Here is an 18187-nt window from a genome sequence, read left to right as displayed (position 1 = left end):
GATAATAAATTTTTAAAGGAAGTTAAGATGTTTAAAAAATTAGCTTGTAGTCTTTATATATTTAGGGCTATAGGCTAATCTTTTTCTTAACTTTTATTACACTGCAGATAGAAATAAAATAATTCTAGATCATATTTAAAATGAGAGAATCACTGATTTAATTTAGAGTTCTTTGACAACGAAACTATTTAAATCTGTGTAAAAGAAAGACTCTGTGAATCTGTGTTTTTCTTGTAATTAAGAACATTTCTTTTGACAAAATTACCTATTAATGCCAAATCACGTATCTCCAACGCATATAATCGCTGGTGTCAGTCGCAAATATTAGACATGTTTTAAAAAAATCTTTTCGAAAACGACTGGCAATGACTGTTTTTTTTTTTTGTTGTTGTTGTTTTTTTGGTGACAACTGCAAACAGCGACTGAGAACAGACTTTTTAGGCACACTGCAAAAAATGCTTTTCTAGCTTAGATTTTTTGTCTTGTTTCTAGTCAAAATATCTAAAAATTCTTAAATTGAGAAGAGTTTTCTAGATGAGTAAAATTGTCTAGTTTTCAGAAAAAAAGGTCAAAATTAAATGCATTTTTGCTTGAAACAAGCTAAATAATCTGCCAATGGGGTAAGAAAATAATCTTGTTTTCTGTTTGAAATAAGATTTTTTTTCTTACCCCATTGGCAGATTATTTTGCTTGTTCTAAGCAAAAACTCACTTAATTTTGACTATTTTTTTCTGAAAAAAAAGAAAATAATTTTTATTTGTCTGGAAAATCCTTCTTGATTTAAGAATTTTTAGATATTTTGGCTGGAAACAAGATGAAAAATCTAACCTAGAAAAGCATTTTTTGCAGTGCACGATCCATGATCAAGACCAAATTCCATTCATAATTAGCATGACAATCTTGTAGTGTGTTCTCGGCTTAATAAGTGCTCATCTGGGATTATTTCCAACTCTAGACCATCGACGCCATGGACCCTGGGAGAACCTGACAGAGTTGGGTTATCACCTGGCTGATCTGCCCGTGGAGCCGCATTTAGGGAAGATGGTTCTTTGTGCGGTGGTTCTGAAGTGTTTGGACCCTATCCTCACCATCGCCTGCACCCTCGCCCACAGAGACCCGTTCGTGCTTCCCGCTCAAGCCGCTCAGAAACGCGCCTCCATGCTGTGCAGGAAACGCTTCACCGCCAACACCTTCAGCGATCACATGGCTCTGCTCCGCGCCTTTCAGGTCAGACTCCACCAGGATATGGAGAAGTTCACTTCCAGAACAAAAAATTACAATGTATTCACCCCCTTGTCTTTATTTCACAGTCGTAAAGAAATTGTGTTTTGAGGAAAACATTTCAGGATTTCTATCCATATAGTGGACTTCTATGGTGCCCCCGAGTTTCCAAAATGCAGCTTCAAAGGGCTCTAAATGATCCCAGCCGAGGAAGAAGAGTCTTATCTAGTGAAACAATCGGTTATTTTCTATAAAACAAAAAAAAAATGACAGTTTATATACTTTTTAACCTCAAATGCTTGTCTTGTCTGGCTCTGCCTGAACTCTGTGTATTCCAGTTCCAGACAGTTAGGGTATGTCTAAAAACTCCCATCTCATTTTCTCCTCGCACTTCAAAGTCATTCTACATCGCTGTTGTACCTTTTTTGTTAAAGGTGTTTGATCTTCTTTGCACGTTCACTTCGTAAACACTGGGTTGGTACTTCTGCAGCGATGTAGGATGATTTTGAAATGATTTTTGAAGTTGAAGGGAGAAAATGAGATGGGAGTTTTTAGACATACCCTAACTGTCTGGAACTGGAATACACAGAGTTCAGGCAGAGCTAGACAAGATGAGCATTTGAGGTTAAAAAGTATAGAAATTGTCAATTTTATTAGAAAATAACCAATTGTTTCACTAGAATAAGACACTTATTCATTGGCTGGGATCGTTTAGAGCTCTTTGAAGCTGCATTTTGGAAGTTCAAACTCGTGGGCACCATAGAAGTCCACTATATGGAGAGAAATCCTGAAATGTTTCCTCAAAAAACACAATTTCTTTACGACTGTGAAATAAAGACAAGGGGGTGAATACATTGTCTGTAATTTTTTGTAACTTCTGTCGTTTCAATGCTTTTCTCATTTAACACAATAATGAATTTGAATCTTTTGGGAGGTATTTATTTCTCGGCCAAAAAAGATGTGTGATTTAATTTGTGATCAGTTATTCTGAACATCATGTAATTAATTACTGTAATCAAACAAACTGTAATTGTTTGAGAGCCCTAGTAATTATGCGGTTATGATAATCAAACGTACACTTTTATGTGTGTTGATGTTGATCGTCGCAGGCCTGGCAGAAGGCTCGCAGTGACGGCTGGGAAAGAGCGTTCTGCGAGAAGAACTTCCTCTCTCAGGCCACCATGGAGATCATCGTCGGGATGCGAACGCAGCTTTTGGGACAGCTTCGAGCTACAGGTGATGCAGCACATCCATCATTTAACACAGGTTTTCATGCAGTTCATGTTCTTCAGTAACATTTCAGACAGACTTTGTATCTCATCTTTCAGTTTGTATAAATCGGCAGAAATTCTTGTTACAGTGGAAATATAAACAGAACTAGAAGATAAATATTAAAAATGAACTTTACAGCTCAAATATGAATCAAGGTTGTACTGAATAGTTAATTTATAAAATCACCAAAACTGAAAATGAATGAAATCTTGAAGTCATGAAAATTTCTAAAATCACAAAAAGTCATGAAAAATTAATAAAATTTTGAAAAGTCATGAAAATGAATAAAATCACGAAAAGTCATGAAAATGAATAAAATCACAGTCATGAAAATTAATAAAATCTTGAAAAGTCATGAAAAATGAATAAAATCTTGAAAAGTCATAAATTAATAACATCTCGAAAATTTATAAAAAGTTAATAAAATCTTGAAAAGTCATGAAAATGAATAAAATCTTGAAGTCATGAAAATGAATAAAATCTCTAAAAAAGTCATGAAAAATGAATAAAATCTTGAAAAGTCATGAAAATGAATAAAATCTTGAAAAGTCATGAAAATGAATAAAATCTCTAAAAAAAAAAAGTCATGAAAATGAATAAAATCTTGAAAAATAATAAAAAAAAATTAATAAAATCACAAAAACTCATAAAATGTATAAAATCTTGAAAAGTCATGAAAATGAATAAAATCTTTTAAAAAGTCATGAAAAATTAATAAAATCTTGAAAAGTCATGAAAATGAACAAAATCTTGAAAAGTAATAAAAAAATTGGTAACACTTTACAATAAGGTTCATTAGTTAACATTAGTTAACCATATTAGTTAACATGAACTAATAATGAACTGGACTTATACAGCATTTATTAATCTTTGTTAATGTTAATTTCAACATTTACTAATACATTATTAAAATCTTGTTAACATTAGTTAATGCAGTGTGAACTAACATGAACAAACAATGAACAACTGTATTTCCGTTAACTAACGTTAATAAAGATTAGTAAATACAGTAATAAATGTATTGCTCATGGTTAGTTCATGTTAGTTAATACATTAACTAATGTTTAACTAATGAACCTTATTGTAAAGTGTTACCCAAAAATTAATAAAATCACAAAAACTCATAAAATGTATAAAATCTTGAAAAGTTATAAAAAATTAATAAAATCTTAAAGTCATGAAAAATTTATAAAATCACAAAAAGTCATAAAAATATATAAAATCCCGAAAAGTCATAAAAATCTTGAAAATTCATAATTTATAAAAAAAAATATACAAAATACCTAACATCAATATATAGAATCACAATCTGTGTTCTCTCTATTGAAAATATTATAAATGAAAATTAATAAAACCTTAAAAATGAACAAAATCTCCAAAAATTGGTGTGTGATTTTATGCCTTCATTGACACTTGGTTGGTAAAAATGTGTTCCTGCAGGTTTTGTGCGAGCGAGGGGCGGCGGTGATATCCGCGATGTCAATCAGAACTCAGAGAACTGGGCCGTGGTGAAAGCCGCTCTGGTCGCAGGCATGTATCCAAACCTGATCCACGTGGATCGCCACAACCTGACCCTCATGGGCTCCAAAGAGAAGAAGGTTCGCTTCCACCCGATGTCTGTCCTCAGCCAGCCGCAGTACAAGAAGGTCAGTGATTGGGGACAATAAATGCAATTTCTGCTCTTTATAATTTCTTCGGTCTTTAATAATGATTAATAATTCTGATATTTAATTGTTATATTTGTGTATTTTCTTACAGAAAAACATTTATAGTTATAAATAGTGTGTATGTGTGTAGACAGTTATTTAATATATATATATATATATATATATATATCTTTTTTTTTTTTTAATTATATATAAATATATATGCTACCGTTCAAAAGTTTGGGGTCAGTAAGACGTGTAATAGTCTTTTAAGAAGTCTCTTCTGCTCATCAAGGCTGCATTTATTTGATAAAAAATACAGAAAAAACAGTAATATTGCAAAATGTTTTTACAATTTAAAATAATGATTTTTATTTTAACAGACTTTAAAATAGAATTTATTCCTGTGATGAAAAGCTGAATTTTTAACAGCTGTTACTCCAGTCTTAAGTGTCACATGATCCTTCAGAAATCATTCTAATATGCTGATTTATTATTAGAATGATCAATGTTGGATAATATCAACAGTTGTGCTGACAAATATTTTTTTGGAACCTGTGATTTTATTTTTATTTTTTTCAGGATTCTTTCATGAATAACAAGTTTAAAAAGTACAGTGTTTATTCAAAATATATATTTTTTTTATAACAATGTAAATTATTTATTATTAACTTTTAATAAACTTTTAATTATTATCTTAATACATCCTTGGTGAATAAAAGTATTAATAAAAAAAAAAAAAAAGAAACAATAAAAATGTACTGACCCCAAACTTTTGAATGATAGTGTATTAATAATTTATTAATTATAAATAATTTTATTTATTTATAAAATTTTATATGGTTATATAGTTTGTGTACAAATACATTATTAAAATTGTTATATATTTTATAATTTATTTATTTATTATTAATATTAATTAGAACTTAATTAAATGTGAAATAAAGTGTAAAAAAGTAGATGTGAGTAGGCATCTATTAAAAATAAATAAATAAATAAATAAATTCTGCACCCAGATCCCTCCAGCCAATGGTCAGGCAGCAGCAGTGGAGTCCCTGCCCACGGATTGGCTGATTTATGATGAGATGACGCGAGCTCATAGGATCGCCAGTGTCAGGTGCTGTTCTGTGGTCACGCCCCTCACCGTCGCCATATTTTCAGGATGCGCTAAACTCCCGAGCTCCGCTCTACAGGAATCCGCCGTTCACCGAGGAGGTGCCGCTTAATCATGTTTTTATAAATGACATATCAACTTAACTATGCTATACTACTTTGTCTAATATTTTAATTTCGTAACTCTGAAATTCTTATACTTGCAACCTTTAAAGTATTTAAGAGACTACATGCAATAATTGTAGTTTAAAAAATCATTAGTCACACAGATCAGAAATGAACTTTTGCTAAATGAAAGGTTCGTTTGTGTATGTCTGCATGTGTCTGTGTTCAGCTGACAGTGTGAATGACAGCAGTGATAGTGAGACGGAGGATCGTTCCAGCGCTCGTCTGGCTCACATCAACATCGACGACTGGCTCCACTTCAAACTCCACCGCGAGGTGCGCTTCATTTATTCTTTTCATTCAGTTGTGATTTTTAACAATTCATCAATTAAAGCAGAAGTGATTTAATTGATCAAAAACAGTAAAACTTGTGAAATACTTTTATAATTTATAGTTTTCGTAGTATTCCGCCTTCAATCTTGTAGTATTTCGACTTTACTCTCGTAGTATTTCGACTTTATTCTCATAGTATTCAGACTTTACTCTCGTAGTATTTCAACTTTATTCTCATAGTATTTCGACTTTATTCTCATAGTATTTCGACTTTATTCTCATAGTATTTCGACTTCACTCTCGTAGTATTTCGACTGTATTCTCGTAGTATTTCGACTTTATTCTCATAGTATTTTGACTTTATTCTCGTAGTATTTCGACTTTATTCTCGTAGTATTTCGACTTTATTCTCATAGTATTTTGACTTTATTCTCGTAGTATTTCGACTTTATTCTCGTAGTATTTTGACTTTATTCTCGTAGTATTTCGACTTTACTCTCGTAGTATTTCGACTTTATTCTCATAGTATTTTGACTTTATTCTCGTAGTATTTCGACTTTATTCTCGTAGTATTTCGACTTTATTCTCGTAGTATTTCGACTTTATTCTCATAGTATTTCGACTTTATTCTCATAGTATTTCGACTGTATTCTCGTAGTATTTCGACTTTACTCTCGTAGTATTTTGACTTTATTCTCGTAGTATTTCGACTTTACTCTCGTAGTATTTCGACTTTATTCTCATAGTATTTTGACTTTATTCTCGTAGTATTTTGACTTTATTCTCGTAGTATTTCGACTTTACTCTCGTAGTATTTCGACTTTATTCTCATAGTATTTTGACTTTATTCTCGTAGTATTTCGACTTTATTCTCGTAGTATTTCGACTTTATTCTCGTAGTATTTCGACTTTATTCTCATAGTATTTCGACTTTATTCTCATAGTATTTCGACTGTATTCTCGTAGTATTTCGACTTTACTCTCGTAGTATTTCGACTTTATTCTCATAGTATTTTGACTTTATTCTCGTAGTATTTCGACTTTATTCTCGTAGTATTTCGACTTTATTCTCGTAGTATTTCGACTTTATTCTCATAGTATTTTGACTTTATTCTCGTAGTATTTTGACTTTATTCTCGTAGTATTTCGACTTTACTCTCGTAGTATTTCGACTGTATTCTCGTAGTATTTCGACTTTACTCTCGTAGTATTTCGACTTTATTCTCATAGTATTTTGACTTTATTCTCGTAGTATTTCGACTTTATTCTCGTAGTATTTCGACTTTATTCTCGTAGTATTTCGACTTTATTCTCATAGTATTTCGACTTTATTCTCATAGTATTTCGACTTTACTCTCGTAGTATTTCGACTTTACTCTCGTAGTATTTCGACTTTATTCTCGTAGTATTTCGACTTCACTCTCGTAGTATTTCGACTGTATTCTCGTAGTATTTCGACTTTACTCTCGTAGTATTTCGACTTTATTCTCATAGTATTTTGACTTTATTCTCGTAGTATTTTGACTTTATTCTCGTAGTATTTCGACTTTACTCTCGTAGTATTTCGACTTTATTCTCATAGTATTTCGACTGTATTCTCGTAGTATTTCGACTTTACTCTCGTAGTATTTCGACTTTATTCTCGTAGTATTTCGACTTTATTCTCATAGTATTTCGACTTTATTCTCATAGTATTTCGACTTTACTCTCGTAGTATTTCGACTTTACTCTCGTAGTATTTCGACTTTATTCTCATAGTATTTCGACTTTACTCTCGTAGTATTTCGACTTTACTCTCGTAGTATTTCGACTTTATTCTCGTAGTATTTCGACTTTACTCTCGTAGTATTTCGACTTTATTCTCATAGTATTTCGACTTTATTCTCGTAGTATTTCGACTTTACTCTCGTAGTATTACGACTTTACTCTCATAGTATTTCAACTTTATTCTCATAGTATTTCGACTTTACTCTCGTAGTATTACGACTTTATTCTCGTAGTATTTCGACTTTATTCTCGTAGTATTTCGACTTTATTCTCATAGTATTTCGACTGTATTCTCGTAGTATTTCGACTTTACTCTCGTAGTATTTCGACTTTATTCTCATAGTATTTTGACTTTATTCTCGTAGTATTTCGACTTTATTCTCGTAGTATTTCGACTTTGCTCTCGTAGTATTTCGACTTTATTCTCATAGTATTTCGACTTTACTCTCGTAGTATTTCGACTTTATTCTCATAGTATTTCGACTTTACTCTCGTAGTATTTCGACTTTATTCTCATAGTATTTAGACTTTACTCTCGTAGTATTTCGACTTTATTCTCGTAGTATTTCGACTTTATTCTCGTAGTATTTCGACTTTACTCTCGTAGTATTTCGACTTTATTCTCATAGTATTTCGACTTTATTCTCGTAGTATTTCAACTTTATTCTCATAGTATTTCAACTTTATTCTCGTAGTATTTAGACTTTACTCTCGTAGTATTTCGACTTTATTCTCATAGTATTTCGACTTTATTCTCATAGTATTTCAACTTTATTCTCATAGTATTTCGACTTTATTCTCGTAGTATTTCAACTTTATTCTCATAGTATTTCGACTTTATTCTCATAGTATTTCGACTTTATTCTCGTAGTATTTCGACTTTACTCTCGTAGTATTTCGACTTTATTCTCATAGTATTTCAACTTTATTCTCGTAGTATTTCGACTTTATTCTTGTATTATTCCGACTTTATTCTCGTAGTATTTCGACTTTACTCTCGTAGTTTTCCGACTTTATTCTTGTATTTCGACTTTACTTGTATTTCTACTTTACTCGTAGTTTTTCGACCTGTGAGTATTTCGACTTTATTCTCATAATATTAGATTGACTTTTTTTTTTAATTGTGGTACTAAAATGACATCATAATTATAAATTGACATAAATCAAAAGAAAAAATTAAATAATGAAAATATAATAATATGAAAGAAAGTAAGTCCAGCCCATGTAAGTGTGTGTGTGTTTGTTGTCAGACGGCGGAGCTGGTGTTCGGTCTTCGGCAGCGCTGGCAGAGTTTGTTCCTGCGGCGGATCCGCTCTCCGTCTAAATCCTGCTCTCAGCTGGACGAGGCCACCATCCGTACGCTGGTGTCGGTGCTGTCGGCCGAGGAGCTGAGCGCAGGTCTCCAGCAGCCCACCGGTATCGGCCAGAGACCTCGACCCATGACCGCAGACGAACCTTCTCAAGCGCCGTCCTGCAGGAGCACCGGCCGCTGGAGCGCAGCGGAGCCTGAGCAGCAAGAGGAGGAGGAGCGGAGCAGCCCCGACAGGTGTGTGTTACTGGACTCAATACCGCTGGAGTAATGCTGATCTAAAACATGATGTTCCCACAGGCCTCGACTGACCTCTCAGCTAAAGAACCACAGAGCTCATCACTCCAGACATCTAGGAGACGAGAACGGCCCCGTCAAGAGCACTGATGGACCCTCGTCCCCGTCCTCAGGAAAAGTACATCAGGTTTTATCCATTTGAATTAAAGTGATTATGAACGATAACTTTGAGAAAGGTCTGATCTGCCCCTTAAGCTTTTTATTCTTCTTCTTAGACTAAATTTCTGGACGCTACTCCTCCTAGAGCTTTCACCAAACTCAGCCCAGCTCTTCAGACTGATCTCACTCATAGTTTTTATCAAACTGAAGATTAAAAATCATCAAAATCCCATAGACTTACATTGACGGAATGTTCAAATGAGCCAACACTATTCAAACTCCAACTGTCAAAATTCGAACTCCAACTGTCAAAATTCAAACTCCAACTGTCAAAATTCAAATTTAATCTCTCAGAATCCCAGAAACATGCTATTGGCTTGCTAATCATGCTAGAAACATGCTAGTAACTTGTCAGTCATGCTAATGTCATGCTAGTGACATGCTAATCATGCTAAAAACATGTTAATCGTGCTAGCAACATGCCAGTAGCTTGTTAATTATGCTAGAAACATGCTGGTAACGTCTCAGTAATGTTAATGACATGTAAATAACATGCTAATCATGTTAAAAACATGTCAATAAAGCTAGCAACTTGCTATTAGCTTGTTAATCATGTTAGAAACATGCTAGTAACTTGTCTGTCATGCTGATGTGATGCTAGAAACATGCTGGTAACGTGTCAGTCATGCTAATGACATGTAGATAACATGCTAATCATGTTAGAAACATGTTAGCAACTTGTTAATATTAGAAACATGTTAGCAACTTGCTAATCATGCTAGATAAATGCTATTAACTTTTCAGTCATGCTAATGTCATGCTAACAACTCGTTAATCATGCTAGAAACATATTAGCAACTTGTTAATAATGCTACAAACATGCAAGCAACTTGCTAATCATGCTAGACACATGCTGGAAACGTTAACAACTTCTTAATCATGCTAGAAACATATTAGCAACTTGTTAATAATGCTACAAACATGCTAGCAACTTGATAATCATTCAAGAAACATGTTAATAACATGCTAATAACTTACTAATCATGCTAGAGTCATATTACCAACTTGCTAATGACATGTTAATAATGCAAGTAACTTGTTGATCATGTTAAAAACATGCTAACAACTTGCTAATCATGCTAAAGACATGCTAGTAACTTGTTAATTATGTTAGAAACATACTAAACATGCTATAAAAATGTTAGAATCATGCTAACTACATTTTAATCATTTTAGCGACATGCTAGTCATCTAATCTGTCTGTATAAAGTTCAAAACTTTAAGCTTTTACAGCTGCTTTAAACTTTCAAACTAGGCTTTCTCAAGCTAACCTAAAGTCTGTCTGGACAGATGTTTAATGTAGTTGTTGACTGAAGTGTGTGGTTGTCGTTGATGCAGTGCTGCTCGTCTCCATCCGCGCGGCCGCCGCGATCGAGTGTGCGCTACTTCATCATGAAGAGCAGTAACGTGAGGAACATCGATCTGTCTCAGCAGAGGGGAATCTGGTCCACGACTCCCAACAACGAGAACAAACTCACACGAGCCTTCCTCGAGAGCAGCGCCGTCTTCCTCGTCTTCTCCGTACAGGGATCCGGACACTTCCAGGTCTGATCCACAGCTCTCTTCAAAAAAACTTTTTTTAAATGCTTTAAAAAACGTTCTGTTTCATTCCTCCTGACCGCCAGAGGCGGTGCTTAGCACTAGTGGATAATCGCTGCGCCAGCTAGATAGGTCGAGAAGAAATACCAACAAAGTCATGTAATGACGTAGACCGAGATGCAAGGATATAAACCACCGCAGCTCGGCACCCAGCCTCTTTCGCTTTCTCGCTTATTGATTAGCGCTGTTCTGTGCAGCTTACCTGAGTTGCGAGGACTCGCCCTCCTTAGCTGTGACAGCGCGTTCTGCACTATCATCGGATATTACGGATCCTTTTTTCTTCATTTACGTGAGTATACATTTACATTTGATTGTGGTGTCGGCGATACCCTGTGCTTCACGGTACTATCCGGTGGCTGGTTTCGACCGCACTTAGTTAGCGTTTTCCCGCTGACCTATATATATTTGAATTGTCGCATATTTGTCGTCATACAAGCTTCATTTGCCCCGCGGTTCTATCCGAAGGCAGCTCTGATATTCAAGTTTGATTCCTCTCACTTAATCTTTCGGTTCTATCCGAAGATATTATCAAGGCCTGATCTCCTGTGCGTGTATTTTTGTTTATTTTTGTTGCGTAGTTTTGAGTTCCTACGGTGCTACCGAGGACCTGTTTTTGACTAAGTCATGGCTCACAGCTCTCATATCGCCAGCTCTCCACCGAGCTGCAAACTGTGCCCAAACATACTACTTCCCGATGACGGACACGATCGTTGCGCATCGTGCTTGGGGATTCAGCATCTGAAAGAAGCATTGACTGACCCGTGTTTGAATTGTGCTATGCTGCCGCTATCAGAAAGACAGCTTCGTCTTGCAGAGCTAGATCCTAACTCGTCTGCTAGCCTTGCACAGTCGCATTCAGCGCCTCGGCGTGCTCAAAAACGTCGCGCATCAGCGGCTGCTGGTGCACCGCCGACTAAAAAGAAATCTTCACCGCAGACGGAAACTTCGCTGTCAAAGACTGTTGCTACTCTCTCTTCAGAGATGACAGAGTTGAAACGTCTTCTTCAGTCATTACAACCCCCGGTGTCAGCCGCGCCTATCGAGGACGCTTCAATGAACGAGTTTGATTTCCAACCACCAGATACTGTCGATTTAGACGTTCTATCCATGAGCGCATCTAATTCACATTTCCTTGATGAAGCATTGGTGGAACCTGCCATACAGTCTGCCCCCCCACATGATGTTCTTTCCGGCCTTTCTGCTGCTGGTGGTTCAAGCTGTGGGTCTGTACATTCATCTAGTGCAGACCAGTCTTCTCCTGATGACATTCTTTCGATTCTGCAGATGGCAGTGGCTCGTTTGGGTCTTGATAACTGTGTTCAGCCTGCTCAAACTAATGTGTTCTTCAAGCAAAATGCTGATAATACATTTGCTATGCCCCCATGCAAGGACTTTGTGACTGAATTCTCCAATGCGTTAACAGGCTCCAATGTGCCTAAGAGGAGGTCAAAGACAGCCCGCACTCTTGCATCAATGGCTGAGGCTGACTCTATTGGAGTTGGTCGGGCACCTGAAATTGAACAGCCGGTGGCAGCTTTGGTGGTATCACCAGATGAAGCGCTTCGAGGCAATGTCCGCTGCCCAAGCGCCCAATGTAATCGTACTGACACGTTATTGAAAAGAGCATACGAGTCTGTAGCTTACATAACTCGGGCAGAAAATACTGTTTGCCAGCTGCTGCTTGCCTGTAACACCACATTAGAGTCAGTGAATGTTGACCCCTCTGTGTCTCAGTTCTTACAGACTGCCCTATTGACTATAGGTCATGTGACGCGTGAACTTGGGACGCTTTCGGCAACCCTTCTAACGGCCCGACGCCAGGTATGGCTCGCTCAGGCAAGGTTGTCTGAAGATTGTAAGAAGACGCTGAGGGAACTTCCAATTGTGCCGGGACATCTTTTTGGCTCCAATGTTTCTGAACTATTAGAAAAGAGAATGAAGTTGTCAGAGGCCACCCGTCAGTTAACCCAGGCCCCACGGGCTCCTTCTTTTAGGACGCCATTGATGCCAGCTCACCCACGCTACTCAAACTTAGAGCAGCGGATGCGTCATCATGGTGGTCCTCAACTTCAGACGTCACAGCGACACAGAGTGACCGAAGAGGCTCAGTCACGTCGTCCTTTTCCCCGTCACAATCAAGGGGGGCCACGTCATCGTCCCCCCACAGGTTCAAAGGGCAGAAACCAGAAACCCTGAAGTTTCGGGGCTGGCAGTCGGTCGTTTCACTGCACAACATCTACATTACTGGGAAACATCAACATCCGACCCCTGGGTTCTGACGACTCTGAACAGGGGATACACATTGCAGTTCCGACGCCGGCCTCCAAAGTTTTCAGGAATTCTTCCGACAGTCGTCAAAGATGTAACCAGTTCAATGGCCCTTTCCATGGAAATTCGTTCGCTGTTGTTGAAAGAAGCCATAGAGAAAGTTCCCCCTCTCAGACAGAGGGACGGTTTTTACTCAACGTACTTCCTTGTTCCAAAAAAGGATGGCAGGTTCCGACCAATTCTGGATCTTCGACGCCTCAATGTGTTCCTAAAGGGTCTTCATTTTCGGATGTTACACACAGTCGACGTTCTTCGGTCTGTGATGAAAGGAGACTGGTTTGTAAGTGTGGACTTGAGGGATGCTTACTTCCATGTTCCTATTGCTCCCCACCACAGGAAGTTCCTAAGATTCAGTTTTCTGGGTCAAGTCTATCAGTTCCGAGTCCTGCCATTCGGTCTGTCTCTTGCTCCTCGTGTTTTTACGAGGTGTGTGAGTGCAGCTCTATCTCCTCTTTGGTCCAAGGGCATGAGGATTCTGCCTTACTTGGACGATTGGCTACTCTGCGCCCCAACGAGATTGCATGCTCTACGCGGTACCAGGATTGTTCTGGAGCATATGCAGAAGCTAGGCCTTACTGTGAACGAGAAAAAAAGTCATTTGGTCCCAGAGCAGACCATAACCTTTATAGGAATAACACTCAATTCTGTCACAATGTCTGCCACACTGTCTCACGCTCGGACCGTCAGTATTCTTCAGTTGTTGACTCGTTTCCGTCTGAGGGCAAGGATACCTTATGGGGTTCTTTTACAACTGATGGGGATGTTAGCGGCCGCCACATCCGTGATTCCCTTAGGGTTACTTCACCTCAGGCCTCTTCAGAGGTGGAGCAACAGCTTGAGGCTAGACTCAACAAGGCATCGCCGTCGCATGATTGTTGTTTCTTCCGCTTGTGTCAGAGCACTGAAACCCTGGAGACGGGTGACATTTCTGAGGGCTGGAGTGTCACTAGGAGTGGTACCTTCTCGTCGGGAAGTGATCACAACCGATGCTTCACTAACAGGATGGGGGGCAACATGGAACCAGAGGGGGATCGGTGGCCACTGGTCAACAAAGGAGGCTTTCGAACATATCAATGTTCTGGAGCTGAAGGCAGTGTATCTAGCGCTACAACACTTTTTGCCAAATCTGTTAGGCCGCCATGTACTTGTCCGGTCCGACAACACGTCCACAGTCTTTCATTTGAATCACCAGGGCGGCACCCGGTCTCTTGCGTCCTTACAACTAACTCGCAAGATTCTCAAATGGTCTCAAGGCCGACTGGCTTCATTAAAAGCGGTTTATCTTCCAGGCTCGGACAATCAAGTGGCGGATGCTCTGTCCAGGGATCTGCTACTTCCGGGCGAATGGAGGCTTCACCCGGATGTGGTGCAGCTGATTTGGCAACGGTTCGGCAAGGCAGAGGTCGATCTGTTTGCCTCGGAGCTAACCACGCATTGCCGTTGGTGGTTTGCGAGGACGGAGGCATCCAGCCCGTTGGGACAGGATGCGTTGGCTCACGAATGGCCGAACTGCCTATTGTACGCATTCCCTCCTTTTCCACTTTTATGGGAGACCCTACACAGAGTACTCCTGTCCAATCACAGGGTGCTTTTAGTGGCACCTCGTTGGCCAGCAAGGCCGTGGTTTCCTCTTCTTCTGAGTCTGCTACAGGGCGAACCGTGGCAGCTTCCCATCAGACACGACCTCCTTTCTCAGCTGAACGGCCGTGTTTGGCACCCAGATCCTGCTCGTCTTCAGCTTTGGGTTTGGCCAGTGGGTCCACTTCTCACTTAACTGATTGTGAGCCAGCAGTTTTGAACACTATTGGTAACGCTAGGGCTCCTTCAACACGACAGCTTTATGCGGCTCGTTGGAGGATTTTTTCATCTTGGTGTGGGGATCAAGGACTTGACCCAGTTCATTGTTCTGTGCCAAAAGTATTGAGTTTTTTACAGCATCTCTTGGATGACAACAAGGCGGCTTCTACCATAAAAGTTTATGTTGCTGCCATCTCTACTTATCATACCCCGGTCGATGGTGCATCCTTGGGGTCTCACAACCTTGTATGTAGTTTTCTGAAGGGAGCAAGGCGTTTAAAGCCTGTTCGTTCTACTCCCTTCCCTGTTTGGGACTTGCCGCTTGTTCTAGAGTTTCTTTGTACACCACAGTTTGAACCATTGGAGGTTGTGGATATTAAGTTTCTGTCCTTGAAAGTGTCTTTTCTGTTAGCCATTGCTTCTGCTAAACGTGTTGGTGAGCTTCATGCCCTGTCAGTGAGTCAGTCATGCTTACGCTGGTTACCAGAGGATTCTGGGGTCATTCTTAGGCCTAATCCAGCCTTCCTTCCTAAGGTCTTGTCACCTCAATTTGTAAACCAGTCTATTCATCTGGCTGCATTTCAATCTGCTCATTCTCCCTCCGATGCAGGTGGTGGGAGGTCTCATCTGCTGTGTCCTGTACGGGCTTTGAGGGCCTATGTGAAGTCTTCTGCTTCTTTCAGACGAACAGATCAGTTATTTGTCTGTTATGGTGAGGTACGCAAAGGCGCTCCTTTGTCTAAGCAAAGGCTAGCACGCTGGATTGTCGAGGTGATAAAGTTAGCGTATAGCCATTCTAACCAACCTTTACCAGCGGGTGTTACTTGTCACTCTACTAGGGCTGTCTCTTCATCTTGGGCCACTTTACGCGGAATTTCCTTGGCGGAGGTCTGTGCAGCTGCTACCTGGTCCTCTCCATGTACGTTTGCACGATTCTACAAGGTCAACGTGGCTGCTTCCCATGATGTGAGTTCTGCAGTCCTTCTGGAGCATCTTTGATGCAGGTGGGTGGCATTCCTCATGACTGTGTTGGTACGTGTCATCCACTAGTGCTAAGCACCGCCTCTGGCGGTCAGGAGGAATGAAACAGAACGCTAGTTACGTATGTAACTGTGGTTCTGTGAATTCCGGATGACCGCCAGAGTCTTTCGTCATTCGGAATGCGCGAGAAAGCATTCCGAGGCTGGGTGCCGAGCTGCGGTGGTTTATATCCTTGCATCTCGGTCTACGTCATTACATGACTTTGTTGGTATTTCTTCTCGACCTATCTAGCTGGCGCAGCGATTATCCACTAGTGCTAAGCACCGCCTCTGGCGGTCATCCGGAATTCACAGAACCACAGTTACATACGTAACTAGCGTTTTCTCTCTTCAGATTAAAAACATTTTTTGGCTTGAGAAAATGGCTTCAGAAAACTATGGAAGCCCATTTCCGCCACTGAATAAAAAATTAAAAAAGGAAATTGCGACTTTATCTCACAATTCTGACCTTTTTTTTTTTTTTTTTAGAATTGTGTGATATAAACTCATAATTGCGAGTTGTAAAGTCAGAGTTGCATGATAAAAACTATGATATAAACTTTTTCTCAAAAATTGTCTCAAAATTGAACTTAATAACTCACAATTGCAAGATTATATCTCACAGTTCTGAGAAAAAATTGTGCAACAAAAAATCGACCTTTTTTGTTAAGTGGTGGAAACGGGATCCATAGAAAACCTTTTTTTTTTTTCTCTTCAAAAAAAAAATAAACATTTTCTCTTTTAAAAAACATTTTCTCTATTCTGATTTTTTTCCCTTTTCAAAAATTTTTTTTTGCTTCAAAAAGTTTTTTTTAAAAACATTTTCTATCCAGATTTTTTTCTCTTCAAAAAACTTTGCTTCAAAAAACATTTTTCTTTTTAAAACACATTTTCTATCCAATTTTTTTCTCGCTTCAAAAAACATTTCTTTAAAAAAAACAAAAAAAAAAAACATTTTTTGTCTTCAGATGTTTTTCTGTCTTCAAAAACTATCCCCTCTTTATTTTTCTTCCTTTAAATATTTTTTTCTCACTTCAAAAAACCCTTTTTTCTCTCTTTAAATTTTTTTTTCTCTCCATAAACTTTTTTTTCTCTTAAAAAAAAAAACAGCTTGAATTTATTTTCTGATCAGAAGTGCAGAGTGGTTTATACAATATAAATTGCTTCGCAGTATAAACAGTAAAACAACTTAAATTCATCAACAATGAAACCAATTTAATTGTAGTTGTAAAGCAGCTTTATAATTCCGATCAGTGTTTTGTTCTGGTGTGATGGTGTCATATTTGTGAATGTTGTGTGTTTTGGTCAGGGTTACGCCCGCATGACGTCAGCGGTGAGCAGCGAGCGCTGTCTGGACTGGGGTTCTGCGGGTCTGGGCGGCGTGTTCGGAGTGGAATGGATCCGTAAGGAGAGTCTGCCGTTCCAGCTCACGCAGCAGCTGCTCAACCCCTGGAACGACAACAAGAGAGTCCAGATCAGCAGAGACGCTCAGGTCAGAAAACACACACACAGCACAGAGTTTATATCACTGATGACGATGGCTAATGTGTGATCTGTGTGTGTTTGAGCAGGAACTGGAGCCGCAGACAGGAAGTCAGTTACTGCAGCTCTGGGAGCGAATCTGAGCCCAGCACACATCACTGTGATCTTTATGTCGTTTATGAGGATTAATGCACTTCAATCTTCTTTCTTCTGTATACCATGTGCTCAGGGTGTTTCTGGCTTCATGAACGTGAGTAATTCAATGTTTTATGAATCTTGTGTTTTTAAAATCTTCACCGAAAGCGTTGGCTCTGATCAGTTCAGTCTGCTTCTTTTAATTGCTGTGCAAATGTTTTTGTCATCTATGATGACTTTGCACAAAGTGTTGACTGTTGCGGTGCTCAAATGTTTCACAGATGAAGAGGAAAACATGAAATATTTAGTCAAAGTGAAGGACAGTTTCAGGTTTAGATTTTTTTATGTTTGAAGTTTGTGTTCTTGGTTCATTGTTTTCTCTGTTAGCTGATCATAAGCTGTACTCCAAATAACTGACATGTCGATGTTGATGTTGTGAATTAAACACTGAAAGCTGCTATATTAATCCAGCATTTTAATAGTGAAAAAAATTCAAAGCAAAGTTGTTTTCTGTTGGTCGACAGTTCATTTGTACCATCGTAAGTTTTGATGAAGTCTGTTCATTTCTCATGTCATCTGTAGCGATGCAATTGTATAATTTGCAA

The 18187-nt window shown here is 38.5% G+C and overlaps 1 protein-coding gene across 1 annotated transcript in view; it reads left to right on the top strand.

Moving 5' to 3' along the window:
• The window catches only part of ythdc2 (YTH domain containing 2), an 18667-nt gene extending 773 nt beyond the window's left edge, over nt 1-17894 (top strand). Inside the window, 10 exon segments of the mRNA XM_073840170.1 lie at nt 956-971; nt 974-1227; nt 2331-2457; nt 3934-4139; nt 5156-5354; nt 5587-5693; nt 8708-9181; nt 10561-10767; nt 17275-17457; nt 17537-17894. Of these exon segments, the coding sequence (XP_073696271.1) occupies nt 956-971; nt 974-1227; nt 2331-2457; nt 3934-4139; nt 5156-5354; nt 5587-5693; nt 8708-9181; nt 10561-10767; nt 17275-17457; nt 17537-17590 (1827 nt within the window). The 3' untranslated portion in view covers nt 17591-17894.
• The last annotated feature ends 293 nt before the right edge of the window (nt 17895-18187 follow it).

Source organism: Garra rufa, chromosome 5 (assembly GCF_049309525.1).
Source record: "Garra rufa chromosome 5, GarRuf1.0, whole genome shotgun sequence".
Classification (NCBI taxonomy): domain Eukaryota; kingdom Metazoa; phylum Chordata; class Actinopteri; order Cypriniformes; family Cyprinidae; genus Garra; species Garra rufa.
The sequence above is the reverse complement of the archived record's forward strand: the minus strand, read 5'-3'. Positions and strand labels throughout refer to the sequence as shown.